This window comes from Anomaloglossus baeobatrachus, chromosome 1 (genome assembly GCF_048569485.1).
Source record: "Anomaloglossus baeobatrachus isolate aAnoBae1 chromosome 1, aAnoBae1.hap1, whole genome shotgun sequence".
NCBI lineage: Eukaryota > Metazoa > Chordata > Amphibia > Anura > Aromobatidae > Anomaloglossus > Anomaloglossus baeobatrachus.
In genome coordinates this window covers 819,291,385-819,305,385 of record NC_134353.1, presented here as the reverse complement: position 1 = coordinate 819,305,385, position 14,001 = coordinate 819,291,385, and the positions used below count along the sequence as shown (strand labels likewise).

Below are 14,001 nucleotides of genomic sequence, written 5' to 3'. Positions count from 1 at the left end.
GCAGCACTTTACATACATCCGTAACACTATCCCCATTGGGGCTCACAATCTAGAGTCCCTATCTGTATGTCTTTGGAGTGTGGGAGGAAACCGGAGTACCCGGAGGAAACCCATGCAAACACGGGGAGAACATACAAACTCCTCGCAGATGGTGTCCTTGGTGGGATTTGAACCCAGGACCCCAGTGCTGCAGGACTGCAGTGCTACCACTGAGCCACCATGCCGCCAGGTAATCCCAAAGACTGACTAGGGTGTGGACACACACAGACACGTAGTACCCCGAACACACACACACAGCTTAGAGGGGACCCCTGGGCAGACCCAGGAAGGGGGCATAGCCCTCACATCCCAGCTAGTGGTGAGTAGTGGGACTGGGAGCTACAGAGTGTGCAGTGGTGATCAGAGGAGTAGGAGTGGAGCAGCGGAATCTGAGGTGGAGAGCTGAAGGGCAGGACACTAGTCAGACCCTGCACCTGTAGTGGCTGCTGGCGGGGGAGAGGGGCTACCCAGTGGGGCCGCCTGAAAAACACCTAGTGAAGAGGTGGCTGAGTAAGGGGACTACCGGTAGGCCAGGCCCGCACGGGGAAACAGGTCCCTAGAGCAGGAACCCATCTACTTGGCCTGCTAAACCTGCTAGTGAGGGTGCTGGATGTACCTCACCAAACAACACAGAGTCCGCAGCATCAACAGCAACGAGGGGGCCCATAAGTAAGAGAAGGCAAGCAGCCAGGATTACTTGGTCCACGCTGTCAGCAAATGGGCCAGAAAGGGGAGAAGAGGCAGTTGCAACTTCCCTGGGTGATCCCGGAGCACTCCAAGTCGTGGTCACCTCAAAACTAGAAGGGCTAGGAAGGCGAGTTAGCAGTCACCCCTACGTTGGCCTGAAGGATACCTGGTTCCACCTGGTTCGTCATAGCATCGCCCGGGTTGATTCACTCCACCATCTGAATGTGAGTAAAAACCCTGAAAGACATTGTTGCCTGTGTGTGAGTTCTTCTGCGACCTATACGTATGGTACTATACACTTACACTGAGCCTCTGGGGCCAGCCTCACTCTCGGGAGGCCATAACATCAGACTGCATTTACCATCAGCCCCAGACGCTCGTTAAACTGCAGTGGCGGTCACCCCTTGACCGCAACACTGAGAGTGGCGTCACAATTCCCATTGAAGTTAACCTGACCTGCCTGTGGCCAGAAGATTTCCAGCACGTGAAGACCCTGAGGCGACCTGCAGGTGAGCACGGGGCTCCACATGCCCACGATCCACACGCTGTGTCCTCTGTCCACGATCACCAGGACGTACCAGTATGTTCTTGGTTGGTAAGTGCTCGTCAAATAGGACGTACCGATATGTCCTTTATCGTGAAGGGGTTAAAGCTATTTAAAGTTAGGGACCCACTGAGAGGCTCACCGTGATGTGGCAGTGGGCTTCATACAGTCTGATCAGAATGGTAAAATAAGAACCTCATGTTCAATTGTATTAATTTTTGCCTAGCAGCACTAGATCAACGTATGATATTTGGACGTGTAGGCCTTGTCTTTTTCTACAGTTCTGCATTATGCTGAGTTCTGTCCTGTATATGTTCTAAATGATGACTGCCAACGATGTTGAAGACGTCAAGCAGAGCGCTATGCTTCAGCCACTGCTGTCAATAGACAAGCTTTTGGTGATGATGGCGTTAGTGTAGTCGGGTGTGTCTAGTGACTCAATACATAAGTACCTATACTTTGTGGATGGTAAAGTGACAAGCCCCTACTACTTGAATAACATCATTAATCCAGTTATTGTGCCTCTGCAGGAACACAGGCCTAATTTCATCTTCATGGATGACAATGCTCCAGCTCATCTTGTGCGCATCATTAGGGAACGGCTGGGATACCTGAAATGGAGTGGCCCGCACTTTCCCCATATCTGAATCACATAAAAAACATATGGGATCAGTAGAGTCACCATGTAGACGCTCGTAACTTTGTACCTCTGAACCTGAATGTCCCGAGGGCCGCCCTTCAATAAGAGTGGGATGCCATGCTTCAACAGACAATAACTCCACTTGTGAACAGCAGGAGGCGTCATTGTGGCGCCCCTGAGGCTTTCGTCGCCACAGGACATTGCACCCCATCCAGCGGTGTGATGCCCCATTCTGGGTGAGGAAAGGAGTGAACACCGGTCCCCTGGTAAATCTACACAACACCCATTGTTAGGTACACACTGGGACCAGGGACAGTGGCAGTAACCCTCCCATACTGCATGCTGGGAGGGGCCGTAAGACCCATCCCTGCTCCTATAGGGTACAGCTTAGCAACTGGGGAGGTGGGAGGAGCCATCAGAGAGCAGTCAGAGAAAGGAAGGTCAAGTTTGAGTAGTCAGAGAGAGTGGGGAAGGAGGAGGAGGTCTGCAGGAGGCAGGCAAGGAGGAGAGGAAGAAAAAAAAGCTCTAGTCAGTCAGGAGCTGAGAAGAAGAAAGAGACGCTTCCTGGTGAAGATCCTGGGACTCAGAGGGTCCAGGTGACACCAAGCAGAGAGAAGAAGGGATTCCAGGGCCACGGATAGCTGTAGAGCTGTGGTGGCCTGTTCCACAGGATCATCGGTGGAGGGATCAAGCTGCAACAGGGGACGGTCCCTAGAAACCGGAGGAGTGCAAAATTATCTCCAAACAGTAAAAACCGAGGCCCAGGGAAAGTTGTAAACTCCCCGGGCCACAGCCCACAGCAGAACCTCTAGAAAAGGGACAATCACCCGACAGGTGACCCCCCAGCCTGGAGGCTGTAGTGGAGGCCGAGCAGGTTCATCCTAAAAGAGCTAGGCTTAGGAAGACAGCGGAAGACAGAGACACCTTAGAGAGAAGGGTACCGGTTTTCACTCCAGGAATCACCCAGAAACGGCGGAGGTCCCTGACAGTGGGTTCCAGTCGTCTGAGGGCACCAGTGAGCTCCTACCAGGATGTGTGAGTAAAGAACTTGAAACTGCACCCTTGGTGTGGCCTCTGTTATTCCGTCTGCCTAGACTTTCATCTGCATAGACACTCACAAGCACCAACTGTGCCCCGGGGTACCGCTCCACCTGTGGGGAGCAGTACCACCATTGCTGCCATATCATCACCCCGGAGGCTTCACACAGCAGCGGCGGCTTATTAGCCGCAAACCACAGGTGGCGTCACGAACACAAACTTTATTCAAACCCCAAGTCATCAGCCATATTTAAACTGACACCCACCAGGGCCACAGAGTCAGGCCCCGCTACCACTGACGACCCCGGACTAGTCCGGCCCGGCACCGGTTGTCCCATAGCCCTGGGGTGGGCGAGTCAATTTTTGGCATCACGAACAGGATCTCGTGCCCGGCGCCCACTGTGTACTGTGCGCCTTTGAAAAGGCTGTGTGTGTTACTGTGGAAACCGCCGCCATTAGCGCTGCTGAGAGCGGGAAGAAGGGGGGCGTGCCAGCAGAAAGGGCGCGAAAAGAAGCCCCGCCCCCTTGTCTAAGAAAAGAGCGTGAAGCGGTGCCCGCCATGGAGAGCGGAGGAAGGCAAAATGGCGCGTTAAGAAACTGACTGGCAGTTAAAGCTGCTGTTTGGAGGAAGAGAGAAGATGGCTCTTGTAAGCGGAGGCCAGGAGGAGCTCACCTGGATCAGGTCTGAGACTGCCGCTGAGCTGAAGGCTGAGGTCGGGAGGATGGCTGACAGGATGAAGGAGCGGGAAGTTACCAGCCTGCTGCTGGGCAACATCAAAAGTCTGCTACTAGAAGAAGCGACGAGTCTGCTGCTGGGAGATCGTGCAGAAGGAGACGCAGAGAGGATGGCGTCCACACGCAGCGATCCAGAGCTAGACTCCGCTGACTGGTGGGGCTGGGAGATGGACCAGTGGTGTGAAAGGCTGCAGGCGAAGGTGATGCAGCAGATCCGGCAAGTGACGCGCGGAGCAGTGACCACCAGAACACCGGAGATGCTACTGAGGGGTTAGTCATTTAATGCCCCTGCCGCTGCGAGTGCCCCAGCCCCCGCTGCCATGCCCGCGGTCCCTGGAAAGATGCCCGGCACGGCGATGCCGATCCGGGCCGCAGCCACGCCAGGTGCGGCCCGCCAAGATTTCGCCGCCGGAGCGACGCCCATCCACACCGCAGCAGCGACGCCCAGCCCGTCCCGTCCAGCTCAGGCCCCAGCAGCGATACCCCGCTCGGCCAAGCAAGATCCCGCCGCAGCGGCGACGTCAATCCACGACGCAGGTGCGGCCCGTCAAGAACCGGTCACAGCAGCGACTCCAATCCAGGCCGCCGCCATGCCAGGCACGGCCCGCCAAGACAAGGACGCAGCTCCGATACCATCATCCCGCAGCAGCCCCGCAACGGCTGGAGAACAGGACCAAGGGACTCAGACCAGTCTGAGCACGGCCTGCATGCTGTCCAGGGCCCTGCCGCAGCGTGACCTCTGCAAGTAAAAGTGAAGAGTGAAGTGAAGATGCTGAACTGTATATAGCCCCTGTCTGCCCCTCATCCTTTGTGAAGACGTCCCTTTTGTTCTGCCCTCATGTTCTTTTTGAAGATGACACCCTACCCTGCCTTACTGCCCCTTGTGCTTTTTGAAGAAGTCACCCCCTTTGTTTATATGTTACCGGGCCACTGGACTGGAATGTGGTCCCCAGTGAATGTGAATGTATGTGTCCTGTGTAACCAGGCCACTGGACTTAGTGGCTGGTTTTGTCTTTTCCCTTTGTAGCTTAAGAAAGCTGAACGAACTGCCAGGCTACTGGACTTGTTGTAGCCAAGATGTATATAGTTGCACCTGTTGTGCCCCCTACCAGAATTATGGGGGATGTGCCCAAACCGTGCAATGGACTGTAAGTGCACATATAGAGTTTGTTTCTAAGAAAGTTTTTGCAATGTTTAAGTACCTGTGCCTCCCATAAAGGGAAGAAAAGTTTTATTGTTTTTGTTACATGCATGTAAAAATGGTTTTGCAGTTTCTTTCCACATTTTCTGTTGTTTTTCAGCCCGAGGACGTGGCTGGGATTCGCTGGGGGGGGGGGGGAGTGTGGCGCCCCTGAGGCTTCCGTCGCCACAGGACATTGCACCCCATCCAGCGGTGTGATGCCCCATTCTGGGTGAGGAAAGGAGTGAACACCGGTCCCCTGGTAAATCTACACAACACCCATTGTTAGGTACACACTGGGACCAGGGACAGTGGCAGTAACCCTCCCATACTGCATGCTGGGAGGGGCCGTAAGACCCATCCCTGCTCCTATAGGGTACAGCTTAGCAACTGGGGAGGTGGGAGGAGCCATCAGAGAGCAGTCAGAGAAAGGAAGGCCAAGTTTGAGTAGTCTGAGAGAGAGTGGGGAAGGAGGAGGAGGTCTGCAGGAGGCAGGCAAGGAGGAGAGGAAGAAAGAAAAGCTCTAGTCAGTCAGGAGCTGAGAAGAAGAAAGAGATGCTTCCTGGTGAAGATCCTGGGACTCAGAGGGTCCAGGTGACACCAAGCAGAGAGAAGAAGGGATTCCAGGGCCACGGATAGCTGTAGAGCTGTGGTGGCCTGTTCCACAGGAACATCGGTGGAGGGATCAAGCTGCAACAAGGGATGGTCCCTAGAAACCGGAGGAGTGCAAAATTATCTCCAAACAGTAAAAACCGAGGCCCAGGGAAAGTTGTAAACTCCCCGGGCCACAGCCCACAGCAGAACCTCTAGAAAAGGGACAATCATCCGACAGGTGACCCCCCCAGCCTGGAGGCTGTAGTGGAGGCCGAGCAGGTTCATCCTAAAAGAGCTAGGCTTAGGAAGACAGCGGAAGACAGAGACACCTTAGAGAGAAGGGTACCGGTTTTCACTCCAGGAATCACCCAAAAACGGCGGAGGTCCCTGACAGTGGGTTCCAGTCGTCTGAGGGCACCAGTGAGCTCCTACCAGGATGTGTGAGTAAAGAACTTGAAACTGCACCCTTGGTGTGGCCTCTGTTATTCCGTCTGCCTAGACTTTCATCTGCATAGACACTCACAAGCACCAACTGTGCCCCGGGGTACCGCTCCACCTGTGGGGAGCAGTACCACCATTGCTGCCATATCATCACCCCAGAGGCTTCACACAGCAGCGGCGGCTTATTAGCCGCAAACCACAGGTGGTGTCACGAACACAAACTTTATTCAAACCCCAAGTCATCAGCCATATTTAAACTGACACCCACCAGGGCCACGGAGTCGGGCCCCGCCACCACTGACGACCCCCGGACTAGTCCGGCCCGGCACCGGGTGTCCCATAGCCCTGGGGTGGGCGAGTCATCATTGTCAGCTGTAATTGTTGCTCAAGGCCACATGACAAGTTATTGAGACATTGACATTTTTTATTTGGCTGGGATATACCCACCACTGTTTTTTGTTTCAGTAATTTGAGATGAGATAATGTCACTCTAGGTACAGGGAAGTACCAAAAGAATTGTGAAAGGGAAGGAAAACCCCATGTCTAGGTAAGGGGAATATGGTGACCCCTAACCTACCGCTGCTCCCCGGGGTCCCTCACCACCCCAGATAGGTTGTGCACCTATGCGCCGACCTGGATACCTGACCCTAGGTATCCGTAGTGCTGAATGAGTGAGATGAGCTCTTAGTCAACCCCACTAAACACTAGAGAAGACACAAGGAGGTCACATGGGGGAAAATGCATGAACTAGTTATTCACAGATGATTCAGGTAGAAGTTTAGCAAAGTTTCAGCAATGAAACCAGTGGAGTACAAGCCACCTGCTTGCAACCAAAGTTTGAATGAACTGAATTATATCACCAGCACAAGTCCAGGGAAAATGGGATGGAAGGAGGGCTCCGCTGGGTCCTAAAGGGGAAGAGATGAAAACCCAGCAGGAAAGCTACCTAGCACAATAAATACTAACAGCAGGAACAATAGAAAGTAAGGGAGCATTTTGCACATCCAAATGATGTGACCGACCTTCTATTGTTAGAAACCACATGACTGTCTGTCACTAGTGACACACTTGTGACAGATAACCATTGCATGCTTCTACTTAAAAGCCCTACTTTCATGATAAAATAGCACTGTAGCAGGAACTTTTTATGTTTTGCATAGGTTTCACCCAAACATCCCTAACTTTTTGTAAGTAGTGTATGTCTGGTGCAGGGGTGATCTTTCCTGTGGCCCCAGTTCACTACTGAACACTGTGTGCACATACCATTAGGTCCTCATGCTGACCAGTGGCAGCATGCTGAGGACGTACCTTATGGAAAGGGTTAGCATGCGATGTGACAACAGTGCTGGTTCTCCTGTGATATATATACTGTATCCCCCATGTCTCTTGTGATGTCTCGGTCCCCAGCCTCTCCAGTGATGTATAGATGCCCCAGCCCCTCCTGTGATGTGTTTGCCTCAACCCCTCGTGATGTACAGTGCATACATCCCCAGCCCCTCCTGTGATGTATGTGTCCCCAGCGTCTCCTATTTGATGCATGTACAGCAGTCCCTAGCGCTTCCTATGTGTTGTATATACAACCCCAAAATTACATTTTTTTGGTAGCTGCAATACCACAAAAAATGTTGTAACATGTAACCAAAATGTCATCTATCTCAAAATGTTAACAATAAAAACATCTTATCCCACAAAAAAATAAGCCATCACCACAAAACTGGACATGTCTAGCATCACTGTAATCATACTGATGAGGAGAATCATATTGAAGGTCATTTTTACCACAAAATTTACATTGTAAAAATGATTCCCCAAACATGTCAGAATTGTGTTTCTTGGGCGTTTTTTTCACAATTTCTCCCTGTTTTACAGTACTCTGTGGTAAAATGAATGGTGTCATTCAAAAAGTACATCTTGTTCCACAAAAAACAAGCCCTTCTATACTGTATATGTGGACAGAAAAATAAAAAAGTTATGGCTCTCAGAAAACAAAATGAAAATGCAAAAGCAAAAATTGGCCGAGTCATGGAGGTTAAGAACCTCCAGTGCGTTTTACTTTTGAGATCACGGCTCTGCTTTTCCTGCATGCTGGGCTCTCTCCATACACTGACAGTGTACTCTCTTGCTGGCTTGTCACGTCTCATCAGAGCCAGTGAACGAGCACACTGTCACTGTGTATTTAAGCTTATATCGCACAGTGACAAGGGAGCTCATACTGAGCATATGTCAGTATTGACAGTCAACACAGGCACAGTACAGTACAACAGGGACTAGCCCAACTCCTGAAACGGACATCGCTGATGACGCTTCATTTAGGGGATTCTGCCCCCTGATGATGCTTAGTTTGAGTATCTCAGCATTCAGTAGGGATACTTAAAAAAAACCACAGGTCAGTTCATGCAAAGTAAAAAAAAACAAAAGCAGTCCGACTGATAATTTGTATGCCTCTGATTTCATGCTTAGGTATACACAAGTTTTTGGTTGTATTTCGTCCATACAAAAAAATTGGTATAACAACACCGATACTGTACCCAATGTAGCCTACATAGAAGGAGTGTTTGACTACTAGTTAGAGAGGCATTTGGCCTCTATGCACATAGCTGTACCATCTGCATGAGGCCTATCACCTTAAGGACTCATTCAGACTAGTGTGGTTTTTGTGCATCTGCTGTCTGTATGTGAAATAGAGGACACATGGACCAATGCAAGTGAATGAGGTAGTTTAAACATTTTAAACAAGAACCAATGGTTCACATGTAAAAATAAATAAATAAAAATCACAGTATACATTATTTTGATCTATTTTATTTAGATCAGATTCACCCATTAAACTCAATGGATTTTGGAAACACAAATGTTATACAGACAGCATTTCCTTGACATGCCATTAATAACATTAATTTTTTATTTTGTGTGAAAAACAATCCTTTTTTCCATATATCTGAGCACAGCCTCAGAGCAGCAAGCAAAAGACTAAGCTTTCATCGAATTGGTTATGTTCTGTTTTACCCTGCTTGTTACACAACAGTGTTTTGTCTTTGTGTGATTTGCATTATTGAAATATACTGTAGTAACCAGGGTAATAGTCGTATGACTGAGAACATCCTACTATTGGGAAAAAAAACTGTAGTATAACTTCATAGGTCAAGTTCACTCAACCATATCATCAGTCGAAAAGTGCGATCAGTGAAAAAAAAGGGACAGTGCAGACTGCAGATGACCGATTTTTTTTTTTCACTGACAGAATCTGTGTGATAAAAAAATTACACCATGCTGTGATTTTGATCTGAAATCGAATGAGACTCACCACTCACGTCTGTGGATGTGAGAAATAAATCTGATGCCACAATACAGCATCCGATATTTATGGATACATTTCAATTCTATAACATAGGAACCTGTAAATGGTTAATAACTGCTGCTGTAAAAGAAACAGTTTGGACACTGATGACAAGTGAGAAAAATCATCCCACTTTTCTGGATGAAGATTGGACCAATTTTTATTTTACTGTCCTGTGACCCGAGCCTTAACCCCTTCAGCCCCCGGGCACTTTCCGTTTTTGCTTTTTGCTCCTTTTCTTCCGAGAGCCGTAACTTTTTTATTATTCCGTCAATCTTGCCATATGAGGGCTTGTTTTTTGCGGGACGAGTTGTACTTTTAAATGAAACCATAGGTTTTACCATATATTGTACACGAAAACAGCAAAAAAATTCCAAGTGTGGAAAAACTGCAAAAAAAGTGTGATCGCACAATAGTTTTTGGGATGTTTTATTCACCGTGTTCACTATATGATAAAACTGATGTATCTATGTGATGCCTCAGGTCGGTGTGAGTTTGTAGACACCAAACATGTATAGGTTTACTTGTATCTAAGGGGTTAAAAAAATTCACAAGTTTGTCCAATAAAAGTGGCGCACGTTTTGCGCCATTTTCCGAAACACGTAGCGTTCTTATTTTTTGGGATCTATGGCTCAGTGATGGCTTATTTTTTGCGTCTCGAGCTGACGTTTATAATGGTACCATTTTTGCGCAGATGCTACGTTTTGATCGCCTGCTATTGCATTTTGCGTAAAACTTGCGGCGACCAAAAAACGTAATTTTGGCGTTTGGAATTTTTTTGCCACTACGCCGTTTACCAATCAGATTAATTGATTTTATATTTTGATAGATCGGGCATTTCCGAACGCGGCGATACCAAATATGTGTATATTTATTTATCTTTTAACCCTTTAATTTTCAATGGGGGAAAGGGGGGTGATTTGAACTTTTAGGTTTTTTGTTTTTTTTTTATTTTTTAAAACTTTTTCTTTTACTTTTTTTTTTTATTTTACTAGTCCCCCTAGGGGGCTATAGCGATCAGCAATCCGATTGCTCTTATCTATCTGCTTATCACAGCAATACAGCTGTAAACAGCAGATTCAGTCACTTTGTTTTTCCCTCTGCTCTCGGCCGAGGGAAAACGAAAGTGAAACATCATAGCTGCAGGCATCATCACATGACCCTGTGCTACGATGGCAACCACCGATAGTCACGGGATAACACACGTGACTTCCGGTGGGGGCGGCGGTAAGTAAAAAACATGGCCGCGCGCATTTAGATCTTGCTGCCAGACTTTGGCAGCAAGATTTAAGGGGTTAATGGCCGCGGGTGGAAGCGATTCCACCCGCGGCTAGCAGGCACACATGTCAGCTGTTGAAAACAGCTGATATGTGTGCCGATCCACGACGCCTGCCCGCGGCAGGGGGCGGGACTTAACGGGACACGATCCTGGACGGATAGATCCGTCCAAGGTCGTGAAAGGGTTAAAGGGGCAATCTCATCTGTAAGATTAGTTTAGGGTCAGCACACAGCGAGTAATACGGAGCGAGTGGAATGCGATAAAAAAAATTGCATTCCACTCGGACCAATATTACTCTATGGGGCAGCTCCCATGAGCAATTGTTTTCTCAGCCCTAATCGGACTGAGAAGAGTTGCAGAATGCTGCGGGTGTAATGCGAGCTTGCTTCACTCGCACCCATCCAAGTCTATGGGGCGTGAGAAACATCGCATTTCTCTCGCATTACACCGGTGTAACGTGAGAGCAGTGCGATACTCGCATTAGCTGGCAATGAAGCAGATAGGGAGATAAATCTCTCCCTCTCCTCTGCAGCACCGGCCCTCCCCGCAGCTGTGGTCTGATCGTACGATCGGCCCACAGTCAGATGACACTCAGCTCCTGCTCTGCAAGCGTGAGCCGAGTGTCATGCAAGCACTCACAGTAATCCCCGTGTATCCTCAGCCTTAAGGCTGCTTTACACGCGTCAATTTCTTGTGCGATCGCATGTGCGATTGCACCCGCCCACATCGTTTGTTGCGGCACGGGCAATTTCTTGCTTGTGTCGCACAAAGTCGTAAACCCCCATCACACATACTTACCTTCCAAACGACCTCGCTGTGGGTGGCGAAAATTCACTTCCTGAAGGGGGAGGGACGTTCAGCATCACAGCAACGTCACACAGCGGCCGGCCAATAGAAGTGGAGGGGCGGAGATGAGCGGGACGTAAACATCCCACCCACCTCCTTCCTTCCGCATTGCCGGAGGGGACGCAGGTAAGCTGCTTTCATCGTTCCCGGGGTGTCACACGGAGCGATGTGTGCTGCCTCGGGAACAATGAACAACCGGCGAGCAGAAGGACGTTCGATTTTTAGGAAATGAGCGACGTGTCAACGAGCAACGATAAGGTGAGTATTTTTGCTCGATCACAGACGCTCGTAGCTGTCACATGCTACGATATGTCAAACGATGCCAGATGTGCGTCACTATCGTCGTGACCCCGACGACATATCGTTAGATATATCGTACCATGTAACGGGGCCTTTAGACTTCCAACAATGTAAATGTAGAGTTACAGCACTAAAGGCCCTGTTACACACTACAATTATCTGACGAGATGTCATCGGGGTCATCGTTTTCGTGACGTACTTCCGTCGTCGTTAGCGACATCGTTGCGTGTGACACCTACGAGCGACTCCAAACGATCGGAAAAATAGCAAAAATCGTTGATCGCTGACACGTCGTTCAGTTTCAAAATATTGTTCGTCGTTTCGAACGCAGACATATTGCTACGTTTGACACCCTGCCAACGACAAACAACATCGTTAGTGCGTCCGTCATCAGCAACGCGGGCGTGTCGTTACGAGCAATGCTCCATGCCTCCTCCGCTCTGATTGGTGTCACGCCAGGTAGTATGCAATGGACAATTAAACGCCTCTCTAGTTGCCGGAATCGTTTGGAGGATTGCTATGTGACGGTATCCACATGACCGCCTTGGTCAAACAATATATCGCTGAATGATGTAGCGTCGTTTGTGAGATGGGTACGTATGACTGCTACAAAATGACCTATGAGCGATCTCGGCAAATCGTAGCAGATCTGGGCGTGTTACATCGCTAACGAGATTGCTAGAAATCTTGTTGTGTGTAAAGCGGCCTTAACCGTTTACCCACCAGGTCCACTTGGCAACAATGTTACTGATAGTAAAAAGTACTACAGGCAGTGCACTAAAAAGAATTGAAGCAGCAGCAGTCACCATTTATGTCCACGATTCTTTATGTTAAATCATAAGATCACTAAATTGCGGGGTGCAGCAAAGGGGGAGCGGGAAACATCCATCCAGAATATAAAAAGTCGTGGACATAAATGGTGAGTGCTGCTGCTTCAATTCTTTTTATTTTGCATTGTCATTAGTTTAGACTTAATCTAAAACTTGAGCTGCTTTTATTGCAGGAAAAACATTCATCATTAATGAGCAACGCAACATTCTAAAAATAATGCCGTCTGTATAGACAACACTTTACTTATTACATGATATTATACGAGAGCTTGTATTGATAAATTACTGCATCTTTACTGTTCTTAGCTTTTGGGAACAGTAACAAAAAGGCAATGTCTACAAAATGGTAAGACAAGAAAATGAAACAAAAACTCAACATTCTGACAAGGGACCGGATGATTGATTTTCACAATATCTGACTGCGGCGGTAAAGCCGGGGTGTAAGATCATAAATATGATCCTGTCTGCGATATTAATATCTCCAACTGCCTTATGCAAACATTTGGTATTTAGCTGTTTTTTGTGTGATCCAAATACAAGCACTCGCCCTTCCCTGCAGGTATAGCGTTCACATCAGTGGACACCTAACTGGAAATGAATGACAGTACAGATGATTATGGTTAAATCCGCCCTGAACTTGTATTATGTATAATAAATATTTGGTAGATCACAGTCACTCACCGTTCTCTCCCCGGTGATCTGAAAAAAATAATCTTGCAGACTGTTCATTATATCCAGAGGGGCAATATTAACGATTTCCAGATGTCCTTCCTTGAAGTTGTATTGTTGCAGAATGCCTTTTGCTCTTACACAAAAAGGACATGAGATTTTCTCAAACATGGTGACTTTGGAAGCAGAAAGTTTGCTCTGTACGAAATTCTGAGCCATTGTTAGAGAGGGAGAAGTCCTTTGTTAACAAGTCACTTGTAAGTGAAGGGGAAACTGGATTGTGCAACTGAGTCCAGTAGGAGGAGGGACAGTCGTGGGTGGAGGGATAGCCGAGGGTGGAGGGATAGCCGGGGGTGGAGGGATAGCCGGGGGTGGATGTATGTGCGGCTCACTTCATGCTCTTTATTTAACACTGTCTTTTCTGCTTCCAGCTCAGCCTGTTTAACTACTTACATAACATTACATAGAATGGCCGTTGCTTAAAAGGAAATTTCTAAGAATGAAAGTTACACAGCACACTCCTAATAATGCTAAGTCATTGCTTGCCACATGCAAAAGCATATTAATACAAAGGGTTGTAAATATTTAATCCGAAAAAATGACAAAAGTATTCTAGGCGTGATACCTTTATTGGCTAACCAGAAAAAATATATTTGCAGCTCTTAGAGCACAAAGGCTCCTTTTTCAGGCAGGTTTACAATTTAATTACTGAGACAAGAGGAACATTTAGGCTATGTCTATGTGCACACATTGCAGATTTGGTGCAGAATTTTTTTGCATGAAATCTGAACCTTCTGGCAGAAAAACGTTTTGGGGTGTTTTTGTGCCATGCTTTTTTTTTA

At 48.1% G+C, this 14,001-nt stretch overlaps 1 protein-coding gene across 1 annotated transcript in view; it reads right to left on the bottom strand.

Moving 5' to 3' along the window:
• Window positions 1-13,474, bottom strand: part of GLRX (glutaredoxin) — a 36,479-nt gene extending 23,005 nt beyond the window's left edge. The window contains exon 1 of the mRNA XM_075325081.1: window positions 13,172-13,474. Coding sequence (XP_075181196.1) covers window positions 13,172-13,378 — 207 coding nt within the window. The 5' untranslated portion in view covers window positions 13,379-13,474. The remainder of the gene's footprint in view (window positions 1-13,171) is intronic.
• Between the last annotated feature and the right edge of the window lie 527 nt (window positions 13,475-14,001).